Raw genomic sequence first — 21,955 nt, forward strand, 5'->3', positions numbered from 1 at the left:
GGCCAGGCTGGATTCTCTTTCTGGCCCAGAAGTCATCATCCTATTCTGCTGTCTGTTCAGCCAGCTGCTGAAGACCCTTGGACAAGTCTGCTGGGTGTTCTGCTGGGTGTAGCATCCAAGCCATCTCAAAATTCACACTCCAGACTTCCCAAAGAAGACTAGCCACCTCTCTGCTCCAGTGCACTGGAAGCCACATGGGATTGAAGAAGAAAGTGGAGACATCAGAGCTGCACATGCTTTGTGAGGCTTCAGTATTAGCAGCAAGACCTAGAGCCAGAGGCCCAGTCATCTGGAGACTCCTGGGTGATTCACTCCCAAGCTTACCCCTTGCCCTGAATGTGTGTTGGAGGCTCTGTTTTGGTGACTTGGGCCAAATTCTACCCAGAATATAAGCAGAAGAGGAGAGTCACTCTTTCTGCATTCCTGATACTGTAGGGGAGCATGTTTTCAGGGGGAGGTTTTCATTGTTCTGAGCATTTCATTAGACGCCATGTGGCAAAACCTTGTTCAGAGCAGACAAGTTCCTCATCTCACTGGTTCTGCTGTCTTCATTGGCTCAGTAGTGACCCCTGGCTCACCTGAAGGAAGCAGGAGGATTTGTTTGCTCCTTGAACTTGAGCCCATGTGGAAACTGAGGTCAGGGCTGGGCTCCAGTCCCAGCCTGATGGACACAGCTTCTTGTGTCTCCATGACAACATGTTGGCTTTTGAATTTTCACCAAACAAGAAAATGTTGGACTTGCCATAGTGAATGATCTCCGAGCCATGAGGAGGAAGAAATATCCCTGGTTTCTGGGCTCCATCATAGTGGGGAGGATGCAGGGAATTCTGGGGATGACGTCACAGTGGACCTGCTGTGTCATAGGAGGCCAGGGTCTTCATTTTATCCTACGTAGGCCAGGGAAGCTTGGAGAAAGGTGGACCCAAGGTCCTGTCAGCAAAAATCCTACTCTCTCGGTCATTCATGAAGCACATGTGATTGAACATCTTCTGTGTCAGGCCCCTCGGGGGGAACTGGGGTCCCAGCAGTTCCCCACAGAGACAAACCACAGAGTGTGTCGTGAGAGCAGAGGCAATAGAACAGGCCTGGGAGGCAGGAAGTGCTGTGGTGGGTACCCAGGGCCAAGTCCCATCCAGGCGAGCACGGGTGGCCATAGAACCCAGAGGCCAGAGGACATGGGAAGCACCGGAGCTCGTATGGGAGCTGAAGAGTAATAAAGAATGCATGAGTTGGGGGACCTTCCCGAAGTTACAACAGTCTGAAGTCCAGAGTTTCTGCTGAGTCATACACTTGAACTTGGGGAAGTGAGCCAATACACTGGCAGCAAAGAGTAGCCGTGGTACCAGGGGTCTCAGGGAGCGCTGGGCTGGTGATGCCGGGCTCATTTTGGAAATATTATTTCCAGACTACCAACAATAATCAGGGGCCCAGAATGCAGTGTGTTGTTATTCCAGTGAGTCTTCATTATTTCTGTGAAAAAGAGATGGTTGCTCCATAGCCAGCACTTGGCTCTGGGCCCTCCTCCCCTTTCACCCACTGTAGCAAAACCTGGGGGTCAGACTGGCCCTGCCACCTAGTCCATGACCATAGGTAGGTCATCTCATCGCCCTGAGCCTGGTTTTTCTTCTCTGAAAAGGAGACCATAAGAGTAGCTTCCTCATGGGGCTTTTGTAGGAACTAAATGAGGAGCTGATGGGACACACTCAACATAGCCAAGAGACCAGACCCAGATATGTGAACTGTTGTGGTTTACTCTTTCTTCATGATAATCTTGGGCCAAGTTTACAGTGGAGAGCTCACAAATCAAGAATTTGGGTGTTAAAACAATCTAGGAACTTTAAGAAATACATCAGAAATATGTAAAAACCTCAACTGTGGGAAATTAGTCCTTTTTTGGTGGCTCTTGATAAATGATGGGCCATTGCTTTTTAAGTTTCTTTATACATGTTCCTGGATCACAAGTTTAGAGGCAGAGTTCTTTGCTGAACGTTGGCTGCTTCCTTTGTTAATGGCACCAAGAAATTGACCTGAAGGGACTCCCCTTTTTGGAAGTTTAGTTCAATGCTCTCTGAATCCAAGTGTTACAAACTTGATTTTTCCCTTTTATAAAACATACATTTTAAAATTTGATAGTAGAATAAGAAATCAGAGCCTTAGCCTAAATATTAAGTTACTCATCACAGCATGAGTTTCACCTGGTGTGTGTGTGTGTGTGTGTGTGTGTGTGTGTGTGTGTGTGTAGAGATAGAGGATGTTCAAAGGTTGTCAGATATTATCCCCTTCCCCTGAAATGTGACTGGTCACAGCAGTTTACATAAATAAGCTTCTCCATGTGAGGTTTTCAACACTGGTCTCCTTTTATGTTTAGTTGACATGTTGTTTGTAAAAACAAAAGGTTTATTTTCCCATTACTGTGAAGGTTTGCAATGCCTAAAGGAAGACCTCCAGTGTTGCAAGCTCTCATTACCATCTCAGTGTTACCTCTGCTCATTTGCTTAGGTATTACCTGATGGTGTTGTCATCTGCATTAGAAGTATATCATATTGGGGCACCTGGGTGGCTCAGTCAGACCCTGACTCTTGACTGAGCCCACTCAGGTCATGATCTCAGGGTTGTGAGATCGAGCCCCCTGTTGGGTTCCCTGCTGAGTGTGGACCCTGCTTAAGATTCTTTCTCTCTCCCCCTAACCCTCCCTCCCTGTGCTCACTCTATCTCAAAAAAATTAATTAATTAAATAAAAATAAAGAAATATGTCATATTGCCTCATTTTTATTCTTGAACTGATTAAGGCTGCTGCAGAAAGCTCAGTCAATAGAGCCTGGAGTTAAGCATTAGCTACTCTGGATTCAGAGAAGATTATGGGTCCTTCTTAGGGCATGCCCGTGTGCAAATCAATCAAGTTTCTCATGTCTTAATGTCCTTATCTACAAAATAAGAAGGTCAAATTGGAATTTAATCAAAGTCTTATCTGGATCCCAGATTTTAAGATTCTGTGGTCACTTGAAAGTTTCAAGTTCTATTTCATCATTGTAATTTTTTTTTGAAATATAGTTTTCAAGTTTAGATTCATTTGGATACTCGTGGGCCCAGTGTATGATTTGGGGAGCAGAGTGGAGGGAATTAACTGAAAGAACAATCTAGAAATAAAGGACATGCTTAAACTCTTACATTTGCTCTTAGCAAATCTTTGGAGGCTCAGTTCTGAGGATTTCAGTTTCTAAGGGCCTAGGATCCTCTCTGGACTGCTAACCTATATACTCACTGTTCTTGTCTCGCTCTCTTCTTTTTGATGACAGATAAAAAACTGAGTGACCTCTCTTCTCTATTTTGGAGATAAAAAGAAATTGGGAGAATTCTGTGGGCAAATACATTATTATTTTATTTTTTAAACATGGTTCATCTTTCTTTGATGTTGAGATAGGACTTCTTTCCTAAGAATTACAGGTAATAAGGGTGCCTGGGTGGTACAGTTAGTTGAGCTGCTGACTCTTGGTTTCAGCTCACATCGTGATCTCAGGGTCCTGGTATTGAGCCCTGTGTCGGGCTTCACACTCAGCACAGAGTCTGCTTGAGACTCTTTCCCTCTTGCTTTGCCCCTCCCCTCCCGCTCTCTCTCTCTCTCTCAAATAAATAATATCTTTAAAAAATTATAAGTAATAATTACTTCTGCATTTTCTTACATAACAGTGAGCCTACTTTCTAATTTTCTTGGTCTCATCTTTAATTGTCCTGAAGAAGTTGGAATACCCCAGAAGGACAAGATGGGAAGGGAGGGGGTATGCAGAGAGTGAGGGTGTGTGTTCTGGAAAGCCAAGTGCAGAGCCTCATCCCTTGCCGGTTGGTCCACAGCCTCGGAGTCGGTGTATGTGGTCTCCTTGCAGTCCATGAACTCACAGGGCCAGAGTCAGCCTGTCTACAGGGCTGCCCTAACGAAACGGAAGATTTCAGGTATGTTTTCAAGGATGCGTCTGCTCATGTCATGGTCTGTGTGGATGCATTGTTGTTTCCAAATGATGCTGCCTGAGTGAGAATTACATTGATTTCATTGAGTATGAAGGAAATCCCAGGGCTTGGTCACATCTTGGATACGAGTGTGTTTCTTTTTTACTCAGAGATGAGAGTGTGCTCCCGAAGAAGTATATTTCTCTTTATAATCTTGAATGGCTTTCCTTTGCAGCAGATTTGCTGCAATAGGTGTAGCCAAGCCTTTGCTCCATTTAAAATCACAGCGTAACCCACACATCAGTTGCCCTGGTGGCAGACCCTGAGCAGAGAGAAATAAGAGAAGTGTGGAGGAAGCAGTGTGCAAGTTCTACACTCATACTTCATTTTAGCTAAAATCTCCCAAACATAACCTTGAGAAGAGTGAGAAAAATGTAGTGAGGTTTGCTCATAGCCTGATCATTGGTCATTTACTAAGGGATGTTTTTTTCCTCCATCCATTCACAGATTTTTTTTTTTTTACATCACTCACGTCTTAATAAATTACACATACCTATTCTGGATCTTATGCCTCAATTTAAAGAGACAACCTGCAGTGTAGTTATTTTCATGAATTCACAATGTATTTGTGATTACAGTTTTATAGGACAGAGCAGGCATTAAATTATTATGTATATTTCTATATTATCATTTTACATTTATAATGATTATAGTTGCTTACGTTGTGTGACAAAAGTCTCAAATGCATGATGCTGCATTTTCATTTTTCATTGTTCACTGCTGTAGTAGAAGTGACTGTATTGCTTTTCTAACAGGCTATTTCTACACACCCCCCCCCCTCCACTTGTAGCAAAAGTCATATCCTTTTGAAACATGGTCCCTGAGGCAGGAAAAGAAAAAACACAACAAACAATATCCCCAAGAGACTAAAACTCAAAATCAAAGCCTGTAAGTCTTCATTTATGGTAGAGATTGGACAGAAACTGTAGGCTTTGTGAGTACGAGGTATTCTCTTGGAAATTGGCAAACTGAGTTCTATTTTATGCCTCAATGTAACTTGCAATCTGTCTTGGAACCACATTTTCTAAAATGTAAGGATATTGAACCCAATGTGATTTGTGCATTTGTTTGAACCAGAACCTCATTTCATGCCATGATCGCTAAGGAAATGCCATGACTTGACCTTTTCTCCCCTCAAAACTTTTGCTTCCTGTAAAGATTGTATTATTTCCCAGAAACTTACAGTATGTGTTAAGAAAACACTGAGTCACTTGGAGTATCTTGGACCAAGGCAAAGCATCCCTTCTGCACTGTTCTTTATGTCAGCTGAATTGGTCAGCTTTTCAAGTAAACTGCCCATTTCTTAGACTATGGGTAAGAAAAACAAGAATGGAGATTTTGGTTTTTCTGCATTGACCAATCAAACAATTGCTTAGCTTTCTATGCATTTCATTTTATCTACCTTAAGTATAAGCAATTTAAAAATTATACAGCATGAATAATGAGCTCTTGAGGCCAGAGGAACTCAGGGCAGAGTAGTCTTTAATATGTCCCATTGTTATTTCAGAAGAGGATGAGCTAGACGTGCCTGAAGACATCAATGTCCGGGTCATGTCATCCCAATCTGTGCTTGTAGCCTGGGTGGATCCTGTTTTGGAAAAACAGAAGAAAGTTGTCGCATCAAGGTACTTTCCCTTATTTCTTTGTCTTTAAGTATGAGAGATGTGGTTTTTCTGACCCTGAAGAGACATGTGTTTATTTGAATGACTGTATCTCTTGACATATCTGAATGTTGGCCTCTTCTGTAGCTGAAGGGCAGACTATTCTATGACAAGCTGGCTAATCTCAGGTGTGGTCACACATTTTCTGCAGATCAGATACTACCAGGGCCTCGTGTGTAACACACACAGCAGAACCTTGCCTCTCACTTGCTCAGAGTTTTATCTTGTGTCTGGAAATTCCCTAGATTCTGTTTCTTCCATTTGTGTTTTGTTTTGCCTCAAAACAATCTATTTGTGTGCACAAGATATGGCCTCATCTTAGAAGGAATCTTATCTTTCCTCCTATTATCCAGGAAGGATGGCAGTAAGAAGGATTTTTATGTAGAGAGGTGGACATTTGTCAAATGCCTTCCACACCATAGTTCTTCAGACATCCTTCAAAGCCTGAATTGCTTTATGTCCAGCTCAGTTGTGCACAGCAAAAGACACTATTTTGTCCTCAAGCCATGAGTTTATGCCATTCAGATTTTTATACTGATTTGCAATAACAGTAGAAGGAAAACTAATCATAAAGTTAAGATAATTTTTGCGTTTAAAAAAGCCACTGGAAAACACCATTCCTTGTTAGCAGTAGATTATTATAGCCATCAAAATTTTATGTGTTAAATGATTGAATAGTTTATATTACCAAGAGAAAGCCAAAGATTTGGTGGCCACCAGGGCACTATGTATTAACTTTTGAACCTATCTACAACCAGGAAAAGTGAATGTCCCTTAAAAAGATGAATGGAATGGAATGTTGATATTATATATGTATTTTACATATATACCATTATTTGTATTAGATATAGTTTCTGTCACTGTCTGTTAGTAACGAAAAAAAAAAAAAAAGGCATCTCCTTCTTTTGAAAGACCTCAGGAAGCTCATAGTGATTCTCTTCCTAGCTGTTTTTTTCCTGATTACCACTGGACTTTGATTCCCAACATCTTGATGAAAACAAAAGAGGGCTTGAGTTTTCTGAGCAGGACTCTTGTATTAACTGGTGGGCTGGGCTGTGTCTGCAACTAAAGTCTTACCTTGACTTATTAAATATCACCTTGTTAATGCTTCAAATACTTTCTACTGCCAAGTGGCTGCAAAGAAAATTTCTAGGGAAAGGAATACAACAAATGTCATTTGCAACTTTTAGAGTGTGGTAGATGTCTTATGTCTGCGATTGTTATTACCAAGTTTGTTCCCACTGTTTCTCTCCCTGACAATCACACAGTATAGTTTCTTTGGTAAACTCCTCTATCCTGCTCTGTTTGTTACACATTTTTGCTTCTTCCAACACTAATAAGTTTACTCAAAACCATATGTTTTCCTTCTGAACCTATAGCAAACATGCCTGCTTTGGCATGAAATTTATCTTCTTTTTTTTTTTTCCTGAGAGCCAAGATACCTTGGGCCAGCTTCAGTTCTTGCTATTGCTTTTTCACACCACATACATGCACACACATACACACACATCCCTCAGAAGTCACTTGCCTGGTCAAAGCTGTCCCCCTTCTGTCCCTTCCCTTCTCAATCTCCACTTGATCTCATGTGCAGTAAGACACAGTAAGTTCCATGTCTCCTAGCCTACTTTAAACATCTTTCCTGGAACTTGAGAGTAAATTCTTTAACTTAATAACATAGTCAAAAACTTAGATTTTTCTTCTCTTTAATTTCTCTACTTACCTCCCGAAGTCATTATTTATGGGAAAGGAAAAAATAGCAAGGGGCCTAGTGTTCAGTTCCAGAAAAGTGATCAACTGGGTACATTGTTGCCTTGCATTTTCTTGTAGACAGTACACTGTGCGCTATCGAGAAAAGGGGGAATTGGCAAGGTGGGATCACAAGCAGACCTCCAACAGACGTGTGCTGGTGGAGGACCTGATTCCAGACACTATGTACGAATTCGCAGTCCGTATTTCACAGGGTGAAAGAGATGGCAAATGGAGTACGTCTGTCTTCCAGAGAACACCAGAATCTGGTCTGTATTTAAAATGGCCTTTGGATTTTCAAACTGAGAATTACTCTGAAAATAAGATTTAAAGATAGTTTAAGAAGCCAATGGTGATAAAAGCCAGCAGAGAGATTTTTTAAAGTAATGTTGACCCTAATTCTGGGACTTATTTCTACGTACTAATGCAAAGAAGTTCAGTAACTATTACCTTGGGTCCATGTTTTATCTTTTACTGGCCATATTCATTAGCATGTTATTCTGATATGTGGAGCACATTACATCCCAGGATAGCATAATCATAAATCACTGCTATATGCATGCGTGTCCCTGGGTAATGCATGGTTCTGGAGGGTAGGGGGTACTCTTCTTTCCTAAGGCTGAGCTTCTGTTTGATTCTGGGGGAGAATTTTGCTCTGTATCAATTATTTTCTCTTAAACAATGTCTTTAAAAGCTTTATTAAAAAGAAGTTTGAACTAGATTTTAATCTTCTTTATGTATTTCATTATTCAGCAATGAAAGAAATTTTGAATTTCTAAAAGCATTGCCCTAGATGTGTCTAAACTTGCTACATGAGTCAGTAGCACTGACATAAATCACTATCTTGCATAAGGAGTAATGAGAGTGTAGAGCTTTCTGTCATGTGTAATAAAAATGAACACAGTAGTGCTTCAGTGAAAAATATATATGTAGGAACCATCTGTCACTTACTTTCAGAATATCCGTAAAGGCATGTTTAAACCTTGGGTCCTTGTCCTTTTGCAGCTCCGACAACAGCTCCTGAAAACTTAAATGTCTGGCCAGTCAATGGCAAACCTACAGCTGTCACTGTAGCTTGGGATGCACTGCCCGAGACCGAGGGAAAAGTGAAAGGTAGGAACTTCATTATTTAAGGCGTCAGGTGCACACAAGAGTGACATACCCCAAATAGAGATGTGTATGTTGACTGATAAACAACGTTCTAATAGCAGGCTTGGTGACTGGAAGATCAATAGGGAAGCGACATATGTATATGGGACGCTAACCCAATGGACAAGGGTACTTCATGCTGGGTTCTCATTGTCAGTAAGATCCAGGTGGTAATGAAGATGAAAAGCCATCTTTCGATGAAAGATGAAAAGCCTATCCCAGTGATTTCAGTACTGCTCTCAGGAGGGGTGTTTTTAATTGTATGGGTGTGACATCATAACCTTTACACATACAAGGAACAACGTTGTGTTGCATGCTATGGGTCTTTTCATTGTACCAATATGATCATGGAACATGGGAATAAGCAGGAACCCTGTGGAATGACAAATGTCTTGAATGAGACCATAGATATAATAAAAATGAGTTTGAAAAACCAAGTAATGAAATAAAAAATTTGATTTTTTTCTTATTTGTCAGCCTTTTTAATTAATATTTTTTGGTTAGGAAAAATAATGACTTTAAAATTAAAAAAAGATCAAAGATGAAAAGGAATTAGAATAAAATACAGCTATTCTTAAATTTAAAAATTGTTGAGAATATGAAATAAAAACACAGATTACTTCTTTTTAGTGTAAAAACATTCAAGAACCTTCCAGAAGTCTATTCAGAGACATTTTAGAAGGCTATCTGGAGGATTTCACCTGACATTGACTATACAGATGTACTCTAAGGATATGTTAAAGATTTTTTTTTGATATGTTAAAGATTTTATTTATTTATTTGAGAGAGAGAGAGAGAGAGAGAGCACCAGTAGGGGGAGAGGGAGAAACAGACTTCCTGCTGAGCAGGGAGCCTGATGTGGGGCTCGATCCCAGGACCCTGAGATCATGACCTGAGCCGAAGGCAGATGCTTAAAGGGGCTGAACCACTCAGGTGCCCTGAGAATTTCTTAACTGAAAAAACTAACAGGTTCTCTTGTATTTGACTGTAAATTATCTTTGAGGACCTGTAAGGATGTCTTTCCATAGGACAATGGAAGTTAAAGAAGGCAGTTGTAGAGTAGTAGTTTCTAAACTTAATGCTTTCTCACTTTGCAGTTTTTAAAGAATATATTGTACTGTTCTTACTCATTTTTTTCCAGTGGAATAAATCAGAAGCAAATGAAGACAAGACATATTTAGTTGGCCCCTTTAATCATCCATTTTTATGACAGTTTGTCGTGATGCTGGCAAGGATTCTGAAAATTGCATAAAGACATTTTTGGCTGACAACTTTTGTTAGTTATAAAAAAGTCAATTGTTCCTCCTTTTATGACTTTATTATCATGCTACTTATTTGCTTTCTTTCCCTCTCCCACATCTTAGTTTATATTTATAACTCCTTGGCGAATGAACCTCCCTGGTAGTCAATGAAATATTTTCAGAAATAATAATAGCTACTGAGTTTTTGTGTCCAAAAGAACTCATGTATCATAACCCTGCTCAGGCAGTTTTCATAAAGGGATGGTAGTGGGATTGCAAATTCATAATTGAATTCCCCACTGGGGAATTTATATATATGACAAATATAAAACATAATAGAAGAATATAGTTTGACATGGTTACATTTTTTCCAGATGAATTGAATTCATAAAAAAGTTTGTATTGCAAAATTTTATAGACAGTGGGTTCTTTTAATTCTTAGTTTTGACCATCATAAATGACTAGTTTGTTCATTTTCAAAGAGAAAAGAATGTGTGTGTGTGTGTGTGTGTGTGTGTTTTTAAAGACAAATGCTGCAAAAGCATCTTTGGTTGAAGTTTTTTAATTAATGTGCTTATTAAAGATTAGATCTCAGGGAAGAGAAAAGGTCTTCTGTGCTCCTCTCCATACAAAATAGACAATATGACAGTTGCTTGGCTTTTCTGTGATTCAAATTCTTTTTCATGGTTAGTCCCTACCCACATTAATTTGATAATTTTTGTAAGTCTTGAGTTCATTGAGAGGAAAACAGACATGATGGTTTTTAGTTGAGGGTGGAAATGCTGTTTTAAAATATGGCTTCCTTAAGTTCCTTAAGTTTTTAAAATATGGCTTCCTTAAGTCCCTATATATTTCCATAGAAACCTGGAGCTATATTAGTTCCTTGGGCTGAATTTGCTCTGATTTTCAAAGTTCAAGGGCATTACATGTTTGTAAACATCACTGATTCAAGATGGAAATGTTAGACATCCCATCAATCTATGAACCAGCAACTTTTCCTCACAGTTTTAAATACTGTGAAATATCCTGACCTACATATACTAAGCCAGGACTGTAATTCCTGCAGAAGTGAAATTACCCCCCAAATATGAGATCTGGCTTAACATGCAAAGAAAAATAGCCCAGATCGATACACTGAGAGTCCTAAAGGCGTTGGCAGCTCTCCAGATTCAGTCCCAACCATCATCAGTTAAATCTGCTGCGGCTTCTTCTACTTGGGCTATAGTAATGCTGACATAGTAAATTAGTAAATAAGCACAATGAAGAAAAACTCCCGATGCAGTGTAAATAGTCTTGGTATGTTGTATGAAGACTGGCCTCCTGGGCTCCATATGTTTAATTTGCTGAAAATGGAAAGTTGCCAGCGGGTTCCCTCCATGGCCCTGTCTGGTAGCCTGAACGAATGTTAGTTCACCTTCCACCGTGTCTCTATGCTCCAGCTGCTGACTTGGCGTGCATTGCTAGAGTATTAATTTTAGTAATGCACGTTCTAATTCATCCTGCCCATACAGTCTGTCTGCTGGACACAGGACTGTGTTCACTTTCCTCCTTCCAACCGTCTGCCAAATCATTTCAGAATACATTCTTTCATACGCCCCGGCTCTCAAACCATTTGGAGCAAAGTCCCTCACCTATCCTGGAGAGACTACTTCTGCCCTAGTGGATGGTCTGCAGCCTGGGGAACGCTATCTTTTCAAAATCCGGGCGGCAAACAGGAGAGGACTGGGGCCTCACTCCAAAGCCTTCATTGTCGCTATACCAACAAGTAAGCATCATGTGTTTGTGGCTCTTTCTCTGTCTCTCTTCATTACCGCTAATTGTGGTGTGTTACTTTGAATCATACTCTGTTGATGATTTTTTGGGCTAAAGTTGCCTGTTGAGTTCTAAAATATTTTTGTTGTCCCATTAGAAATTAGTCTTCCTGGAGACTAAAATATTATTGATTGCTTATCACATGAATTACTATTACAGTATTACAGTAACATGAATGTATCAATTATGTGATTAATCTTATATCACTGAGTAATTTGGGGCTTATGCTGACAGGGAAAGGACATTTTTACAGGTGTAATAATACACATGACATTTTTAATTGTTAGCTCTTTTCAATTTCTAGAAAGCACTTAAGATTTTTCATTTATATTCCATTATTTTGGAGTGCAGCTTTAGTCAGAACTCCAGTTACCTCATTTATAACTGGAGTTATATATATATATATATATATATATATATATATATATATATATATATATATATTATCAAGATAACTATCAAGATTGAGCAGGTTAATAAGTTCCCAAATTGGAGCACGGTATTTTTGAACTGTATTTTCTTTTCTGCTTCCCCATATTTACATCAGATATTGGTAGCTGTCTCCCTAACCGTGTGCTGTGAGGATCCACAGTATACCACAACATTATACAGTTCTGTGCTGGAAAAACTGGAATAGATGAGGTTTGCTCCCTCTGGGTCCTCCACTGCCATATAAATTCCCCTCTTCTTACAGCATCCCTGGTTCAATCTTGCTCTCAGGAAAGGATAAATTATAGAGCACATGTAATATAATGCTCTGCCTACCCCAGGATTCTTTTTAATCTTAAGCTTTATTTTGGGATTACAAATGTATACTTTATTAAAGGAATTTTAAGTAAGAAGGAGGAAACAAGTACAGACATGTTAAGGGCAAGAGAGAACTCTTTGTAATGACCCCAAAATTATGTATTTGTTGCTCCCCTGTCACTTGCAAATCACACACAACACATCCCCATTTATTTTTAAGTATAGGTCATTCAACATTCATCATTTTATAGCAAACTTATGTGTATTTCTTCCCTACATGGCTAAGAGTGGCTTAAGACATCTGTAGTATCCTGACAGTTACATTAAGAAAATCCTACATAAGATTTTTGCATTTAAAAAATCAATGGGTCACTTTAAAGTACTCCTTTGAAAAATTCCTGCAAATAATAAGCTGTGACATAACTTGATTACATTAATAGAAATCTAATACGCATCTCCTGGGACTGTATCATTACTTAAAGCAAAAAAGATCTTTAAAACATTGCCATAATTTGGAAAATGTGTTCAATGTCTAAAGAATGAGAAGTTATTAATTATAATGACTAATTACAAATGCCTCCACACTGACCTCTTAAATACTCACCTGATGTTGCACAGCTTTCTTTTTCTTTTTCTTTTCTTTTTTTTTTTTGACGGCTAAAATCTTTAAAATTTATTATAGCCAGTTCTGGTGAGTCCGATGTACAGCAGAAGACCCATCCAGAGGATAACTGGAAATCTGAAAAGCCGGAGACTTCTCCCAAAGCTCCCACTTCCTCGAAACACACTCATTTGCCTGTTTCTCCCCGAGGCAGAAATGTCAAGAACCCTCTTCTTGACTTGAAGAACAAAATACTGGCCAACGGTGGGGTGCCCAGAAAACCCCAGCTTCACCCTAAGAAGACTGAAAGTTTGGATCTGCAGTCAACAGAAATCACCGATGAGGAGGAGCCGGATTCCCTGGGCGACCCACCAACATTGCCCTCAGAGACCCAAGACCAGAAGCCACAGCAGAGGCTGCCAAGTAGATCTGTACCCTTGGTCCTTGCTCCTGGGAGGACCCCAGTGAGGGTGCAGACACCCGGGCTGCCCCGAAAGGAGGGCATGGACAGGGGCAGCTCGTCTCTGGCTTCTTACCCTCGGCCAGGAGTGTCCCCTTCAGCCCCAGCCTCGTCTGCACCCCACATACGCATGGAAGGCAGCCCTCGCCGCCCTTCAGCGGGGCCCTCCACCAACCTGCCCCCCAGCTCCACTGACAATGACTCGGTGGGCCAAGAGGAGGAGGAGCCAGCCGCGGGCTCCCGGGACCCCAAGGACGCCGCCTCCCCGAGGCTGCCTCCCAAGAGCACCTCCCACGCCCGGCCGGCCCTGTGGCCCAGCCGCCAGGCCACCTCCAGCGCCCTGCGGGACAGAAGCCCCCTGCACCACGGCACAAAACCAGCCTTGCCTGCGCGGAGAGCACCCCATTTGGGGGACAGGGAGGACAATTCGGGTGCTTCAGTCCCACCCTCGAGACTTTCTCCGCCCCAGGGAGGGTCATCTCGGCTGCCACCCACCGAACCACACCGCGGGGCTCCACTGTCCAGGGGCTGGAAGGATGGTTACGGCGCCGCAGCCGCCAAGTCCAACGTGCCATCACAGTCCAGGTCTTCCTCGTCTTCTGGCCTCTCCTCTAGGACACAGGGCTCTGAGGGAGAGGATGCCTCTGATGGCGATGGTGACAATGATACGGAAGAGAGAGGCAGGCAGGCTGAGGCCACCGCCCCCACCTCTCGGGCGTGGCTGCCCGCAGGGTCGCCAGTCTCTGGACATTTCAATTTGTTCAGAAACAAGCCCTTTGCTGCCCACACGAGATATCCAAGCCGGTTTGGCAGCGGCCGAGGACCCCGGCTGCATCCCTCCAGCTCCCCGCCATCCACTGTGTCCCCCCGAGTTCACTCGAGGGTGAATTCTCACGAGGTCGCTGCAGAGAGCGAAGCAGAAGACGAGAAGCCACTTCCTGCCACCGTGGTAAACGACCACGTGTCTTCCTCCTCCAGGCAGCCTGCCTCCCTGGCCGTGGACCACCTAAGGAAAGGCCCACAGAGAGGGGCGAGCCTTCCGCAGAAGGAGCCCTTGGCGGAGAACCCCAAATCCGCGGGGCCTGTGGCAGGTGCGCATCCTCAGGGCAAGCCCCTGCCCTCCAAGGCGCTGGACGTCCAGCAGAGCACAGAAGTGGGTGCGGAGGGCGGCTACCCTAAGGCGCACCTGGCCCCCGCTAGGCGGCCGGCGACGCGGTCCCAGCACCACCCCAGGCCCGGGCTGCCCAAGAGGATGGCCCCCGGCCAGGGCCTGGGTGCCGGGGCCGCCGCTCCCGAAGGGCAGCCTTCCCCCGCGGTCTCCGCGTCGCAGCCGCAGCCCCGCGGCCCCCCGAGCAAGGACGTGGGGCGCCCGCTGTCCAAACCCAAGCCCGAGCTGCCCCAGGCTGCGCGTCCCCACCTCCGGGCGCAGGACAGCGCCTCCTTCTCGGACCCCTACGCAGCCAGGGGCAGTGAGTCCTCCCACGCGGCGAGCTCCCGAGGGGTGCTCCCCACGTCTCCCCACAGTCGGGACGAGGACCCAGAGGCCAGATCTGTCGGGAAGCACCACGACAGCGTCGAAGCAGAGGCCCGAGGCGCCCGGGAGCCCGCACACCCGGCCCGGGCCAAGGATCCCACCCTGTCCCTTCCCAAGCACCGGCAGCCGGAGGCTCCCGCGGGGGGCGCGGGCGACAGTCACCTCCGCAGACCCCCGGGCTCCCTGCTGAGGCCCGGCGGCCCCCGCCCGCACCCCCTTGCCCGCCCCCGGGTCCCGGGCCGAGCCGGGCCCCAGGCTGCGGGCAAGAGCGAGCGCACCTCCCAGGGCGCGCCGTCCAAAAAGGAGCCCCTGACCGCCAAATCTCAGCAGTCGGTCTCGGCAGAGGAGGAGGGTGAAGGCACGATGTTTCTTAAAGGAGGAAAGGACGGGGACCCCCTGTCTTCCTCTGTTCCAAAGTGGCCCTCCTCCAGCCCCAGGGGCAGCAAATACGTGGATGGGAACATCGCTAAGGACAAGACCGACCCTGCCCTTGTGCTCGCGCCTCCCAGGGTGAGCCCCCCCCAGGAGGAGAAGCGCGCCCCTCCGCCTCCTCCTGGCAGCTCCCCGAGAGCCCCACTCGCCCCGCCCAGACACCCCCACCGCAGCCCTGCCACGCCAAGCCCCACCGTGGGCACCCCGGCCCGGGTGCGGTACACCACCCGCGCCCCTCCGGTCCATGCCTCCACCACCCCTATGCTGTCCTTGCGCCAGCGCATGATGAACTCGAGATTCCGGAACCCTCTCTCGCGCCAGCCTGCCAGATCCCCCCCCAGACAAGGTAATTTCGTTTTGAACTCTCTCTGTGGTTCTCAGTAGTAGTGTTCATGGCAATTCTAGGGAGGCTTTTATTTTGTGTTATTGAGTGTCTGCTGTGTCCAAGCACTGCGTGAAGAGCTTTACAGATGTAAGGGGATTTCGGCCTCTTAACCACCTCTTGCATTGTTTGTCCTGGTTTTCAGTGGAGGAGACTAGGACTCAGGAATCTGAGCGGTTCCAGAAGTCAGACAAGCTGTGTGGCGGGCCTGCAGCCCTCCTCCCATCCTCTGCCATTCCTCCATCGCATACTGCCTCTTTAAATTCACGAAGTATGCTCTTAATCTGTGAAAAGGAGTCACAGTCAGATGCCATACTAGGTTCCTGTGTTTTAGGTTATTTTTAGTTGCTTACCTGCCAGGCTATATTCAAAGAATCCACAGTAAGGAAGTGGGTACCTGTGTAGGCTGGATTTTGTTCTTGTTGATTCTGCATGTAAAAACTCTCAACATAAAAAAAAAAAAAAACAAAAACAAAAACAAAAAAAAAAAACAAAAACTCTCAACACACCCTGCGATTAAACTCACATCTTGGGTGTGAATTGCTTAGACATTGCAATCAGCGAATGTTATTTAAAGCCTCCAGAAAATGCATGTTAAAGATGATTGTCACACGGAGGCAGATGTAAGAGGCAGATGTGTGACTTACATTGAGGACACAATGTAGATAGCTATGAATTAGAGCCCCCATGGACCCCAGGGATCTACAGTATCTACTCCAAGTCAGCGTTTGGTTTAGTGACACCTTGCACTCTCTTTGCATGCTATTGGTACTTAATGGAAGATTGTTGAATGAATGCATTAGTGTTTATTACTCTGTACTTTGTTATTAGTTCAGCCCCATGTAAAGACATAGAACAATGCCCTATATAGAGGTCAGTTCTCTATTAAAATGGACTATTTTAAGCAAACCTAAGACCCTGATAACAGATATAAAATCCACATTCCCTTGTAGATAGCAGGAATTCAATAAATATTTAATTTTTGTTAACGATTTGAGCAAGAAAAATAAGTCCCTGACCTACAAATAGTTGTCAGAAAGCCCAAATACTTTGTGCCATAGGTGGGGCTGGATCACAGTGCTTCCAGAACAGACCTCTACTAACTGTAACAGATCAGAAATGCAGAGATAAAGAGGAAGGGCAGGTGCTAGGAACAGAAAGAGCAGCAAATGAAGGCACAGCTAACTGGACCTTCTACTTCGCTCTGAGCAAACGTTTCTCAAGCAGCCCCACAGAAGTCAGACTGAGCATTTACACTTGGTGATTGATGATTGGACCTGAGTCAGCTAGGAATAGATGTTGGGTTTAGTATAAGCTGCTGGGAAGACCAGGACAGCATCTAGTCTATTTTAGAGATAGTTTTCTCGATCCTTCTAACCTTCCTTCCCTCTATCTTCCAACTGGCTAAAATAACGCTATAGCCACTACTGTCTTAAGCTTTATTGAGAAAATTTACTTATGCTGGACTCCTCTCCTCAATATTGTCAGAAAACTGTGACTTTATTGTACTTTTAATAGATGTCCGTATTTGGTATTTAGAAGTCCCGATTTAAGACTGTCATCTAATATATACCAGTTATTGGTTTAAAATTCTGTTTAGTATTTCTGTTCAAAATGACATGTTACTACTTAGAGTTTGGTATGAAGCCAACTTTACAGGAGTGTTGAACTTACCAGATTCTGTTTTTTTGTTGTTGTTGTTGTTGTCGCTATTGTTTTGTTTTGTGTGCCATGTAGGTTATAATGGCAGTCCAAATGTAGAAGGGAAAGTGCTTCCTGGTAGTAACGGAAAACCAAGTGGACAAAGAATTATCAATGGCCACAAGGAACAAAGTGGGTAGGGTAAACTTCTTTACACATACCAGTTGTTTTCATGCTGCTGGGAAGAGAAAAATGGTGGGCATTGTGTAGAAATAAATGAAATGGTCTTTCGTTTTTCTTCTCCAGTTTTAACCACTCGTACATTAATATACTTGTATATTGTTTCTTCCAGTACTCAGAAAGATCTTTTATTTTATTCTCCTGAGTAATTGGTTTGCTTTCTTCTCATAGCTAATAAGATAAGTGGGCCTTTATTTCTTGTTTGCTTTGACTGGTTAGGAAGATCACACAAATGTATGTTCCAACCCCACAGCAATTATGTGGGCCCCAATGCTTAGCCTCTCAAATGGACTTCTTTTCCTCCACCTTTGATAGCTTTCATTTTATCTTATTTTTTTTTATTATTTGATTAACTAGTATACACATTTTTAAAAATATTTTTTTAAAGATTTTATTTATTTATTCATAGAGACACACCTAGAGAGAGAGAGGCAGAGACACAGGCAGAGGGAGAAGCAGGCACCATGTAGGGAGCCCGATGTGGGACTCGATCCCGGGCCCCCCAAAATCACGCCCTGGCTGTAGGCGGTGCCAAATGTGTATACACATTTTTCTTTAAATTGTCCCAAATCCTTTGTAAAAGAAAGCAGGGTAAAAACAAATGAACAAACCAGAAAACCCTGGATCAAATGGGCAGTTTTTATCAGATCACCTTTTGAATATTTCCAACAATTGTTGTTTGGCTGAAAAAAAGCTACTAGTGTTCTATATAGGTTTAAGCTAAATGACTTTCACTTCCTGGGGCTGTTTAGGGTTTTGTTTGTTTGTTTGTTTGTTTGTTTTAGCAGGTTAGAGGGTAATGGGCAGAACATTTAAAATGTTCACCAGATTTAAAATATTTCTTCAGAGAATCATGACTAGGAATTCCCAGTCAAAACTTCCCGTTTATGGCAGTAAGTTTTAGGAAGACATACTGAGAGACTTCAGGAAATTTTTAGTCACTGATAAAAAGATACATTTTTGTCATTTCTCAAAGGAACAGGAATTTACAAAGGAAGAATGTATATTAAAGCAAAATGTCATTGTAAGCAATTTTCATTGCACCACCAGTGTGCATGAGCTTATCCCTAACAGGGATAGTAATAGCTTCTCTCCCCCACCCCAAAAGTTTTATAATTCCTTAGGATATGGAATTTTTGCCTGCATTATGTATTAGGCAATTTAATGACAAATTAAATTGTCTTTGTTATAGCAACTTCAGTTTTCAACATGAACAGCCAGATGGAAACATTTCATGTTTTTAATACACTAGCAATACATGTTCATGGCAAGAAGTTGAAACAATTCAGAAATATAGGGAAAAGATAATTTCTAAGCTAATAAACACCCCAAACCACTCCCCAGAGAGAACCACTGCTAACATTTTGGGATATGTCCATCTAGATTATTTTTCTTTGCAGTTTTAAGCTTATGTACACAAATGAATATATATTATATACACAAATGAAAACATATTTTTAAAAGATTTTATTTATTTATTTGAGAGAGAGAGTTCAGAGAGAGAGAGAACCCTAAGTAGACTCCGTGCTGAGTGCAGAGCCCAAATGGGGCTCGATCTCATGATGCTGAGATCATGACCTGAGCTAAAACCAAGAGTCAGAGGCTTAATCGATTGAGCCACCCAAGCAACCCTGATTATATTTTTATTCTGCAAAATGGTCAGTCCGTAATCTGAGTCCATAGCAGTGGATGTCAATATATGCAGAATTTCCAAATCCTTCTCATTGGCCCCTAGTATTCCACTGTGTGGATGAGCCATATTTTATTTAATCCGTTCCCTCCACTGATGACCACTTAGTTATTTGCTGCTTTTCAGCATTACACACAGCATACTAAATGAGAGCAGTATTTTCAACATCTTTTGCATTATTTGAGAAACTTAAGACAATTTATGTATTCTCTGGATAAGCGATTATCATATGAAAGGGGACCCTTTTGCACTTTGTTCTTATTAAACCTTGTGAATGATGTGGGCAAAAATAATGTTTCTTACTCCTGTTGTGGTTTCCTTCTGTGGAAGCTTCGTGCCTATGTTTGTGTAGGTGGATTCACACTCAGAATATTCTGTAATCTGTGTCATGGGTTTAGGTCGTGGATCTCGATCGTGGGTTAGTATTGAATGCAGAAGGAAGGTACCTCCAGGATTCACAAGGAAATCCTCTTCGGATTAAACTAGGAGGAGACGGTCGCACTATTGTGGGTAAGTGAGGATGGTTTTAGGGCAACAAAAGTGTTCTGAATTAGCTGTGGAATAACAACCCCCTGCTCATTTTTAATGGGGGCCCTTGGTCCAGTTACTTTTAGCCAGATGGAAAGGAGTACCCCAAAGGGGCAGAGCTTAGCATTTTCCCTGATACAGCTATAGTTCTACTCTTTCTACAGACCTCACCCTACAGACTCCACCCTCCAGAAAAGGTGATGCTTGACTTCCTTCTTGAGATAGGACAGGATAGAGCAGTAGGAGTCAGCAAATGACAGCATGAAGGCCAAACCCTGTCTGCTGCCTGTTTTTGTACTGTCTGCGAGCTCAAAATAGTGTTTGCACTTTCAAATGATTGCAAAAGAAAAAAAATCAAAGAATAATAATATTTGTAACATGTGAAAATTCTATGAAATTCACATTTCTGTATCCATATTCCAAGTTGTATTGGAACACAGAAATACTCATTTGTTTGTATATTCTCTATGCTTTTTTTGCCCTATAATGGCAGAATTGAGAGGCTGAGACATGAAATTTAAAATATCTGGCCCTCTATCTTCTCTGGCCCTTGACAGATTAAGTTTGCCACCCTGAGTACAATGTAACACTCTTCCTCCTTAGTTGTAGGAGTCAAGAAGAGGAAAGAATTACTTTTCGGACTAGAGACTAAGAGCTGTTTCAGGGTAATGGGCATATTGATGAAATATTCACACAGTATCTAAGGTAATACAGAGTAAGGGACAATATAATAAGGCCAGAAATTTCTGGATCGTAGCAGATACTGCTACCCTTGCTGAATATGCTTTTAGTATTTCCTTTGCTTTTTACTGATTCAAATCCAAGAAGCCATAAGCTTTGAGAAGACGCTTTGCAGTTGGTTTTTACTTTCTCTTGATGATTTCCAAAGACAGCTTTTGTCTGATTTTGTTTCAGATCTGGGAGGGACCCCTGTGGTGAGCCCTGATGGCCTGCCCCTCTTTGGGCAGGGGCGGCACGGCAAACCCCTGGCCAGTGCCCAGGATAAGCCTATTCTGAGTCTTGGAGGGAAGCCTCTAGTGGGCTTGGAGGTTGTCAAAACAACCACCCGTGCCCCCATCACAACCACACGACCTACCACGACGACCCCGAGGCCAACGACTGCTACCACCCGCCGCACGACCACCACTACGCGCCCAACAACCACCATTCGAACCACTACACAGACAACCACCACCACCACCACCACCACCACCACCACCACCACCCCTGAACCCACCACCCCCACTCCCACTTGTCCCCCTGGGACCCTAGAACGGCATGATGAAGATGGCAACCTCATAACAGGCTCCAGTGGGCGCCCAGAGTGCTACCCTGAAGAAGGTAACCGCCTTCATTGTCATGGTGGCCTGAGAAACTAGCATATAGCATTTCAGAGTAAGGTCCCAAAGGCTCCAGGAGGGGTAAGGAGGGGGCACAGTAGGATGGCAACTAGAGGCGTTTCTAGTCAGCCAAGCTTTGTTCAGGGGTCCTGTGTCACAACCAGGGTGGTCAGATTTAGTAAATAAAAGTATGACAGGGGACATACTTAATATGAAAAATTATCTGCTGTTCATTTAAAATTCAGATGTAAGTGGTCATCCTGTGTTTTATCTGGCAACCCTTATCATAACCTACGTCAAAAATTTAGCTAAAACGTGAAACATTACAAGTATACACTAGCGTTTCCCCAACTGTGCATTACTAGACATTTGTAGATTTCTACATGTCATTTTATTTTAAAAGAAGATTCTGTGATTAGATTTAAACAAGGTTAATGATTTCTTATTGTTGGATTGTTCAGATCATTTTTTAAAATTTGTTTATTCATGAGAGACACAGAGAGAGGCAGAGGCATAGGCAGAGGGAAAAGCAGGCTCCCTGCGGGGAGCCCAAAGTGGGACTTGATCCCGGGACCCTGGGATCATGACCTGAGCCAAAGGCAGATGGTCAGCCACTGAGCCAACCACCCAGGTGTCCCTGTTCAGATCATTGAATAAGCTCCTTGTGAGTTTCCAAGAAAAGTAGAATGTTCTAAGTGCATTTGCCAGCTGAACACTTTCTCCATCAGTTCTCCCTTTGCAAAATGCTA

General features: G+C 43.1%; 1 protein-coding gene across 1 annotated transcript in view; it reads left to right on the plus strand.

The window, feature by feature from the left end:
- Positions 1-21,955, plus strand: part of FNDC1 (fibronectin type III domain containing 1) — a 101,700-nt gene that overhangs the window by 45,972 nt on the left and 33,773 nt on the right. The window contains 10 exon segments of the mRNA XM_041744613.1: positions 3,850-3,948; positions 5,510-5,627; positions 7,491-7,678; positions 8,415-8,522; positions 11,376-11,564; positions 13,041-15,731; positions 17,505-17,582; positions 17,585-17,604; positions 19,737-19,848; positions 20,782-21,207. Coding sequence (XP_041600547.1) covers positions 3,850-3,948; positions 5,510-5,627; positions 7,491-7,678; positions 8,415-8,522; positions 11,376-11,564; positions 13,041-15,731; positions 17,505-17,582; positions 17,585-17,604; positions 19,737-19,848; positions 20,782-21,207 — 4,029 coding nt within the window.

The sequence above is a fragment of the Vulpes lagopus genome, chromosome 2 (assembly GCF_018345385.1).
Source record: "Vulpes lagopus strain Blue_001 chromosome 2, ASM1834538v1, whole genome shotgun sequence".
Taxonomy (NCBI): Eukaryota; Metazoa; Chordata; class Mammalia; order Carnivora; family Canidae; genus Vulpes; species Vulpes lagopus.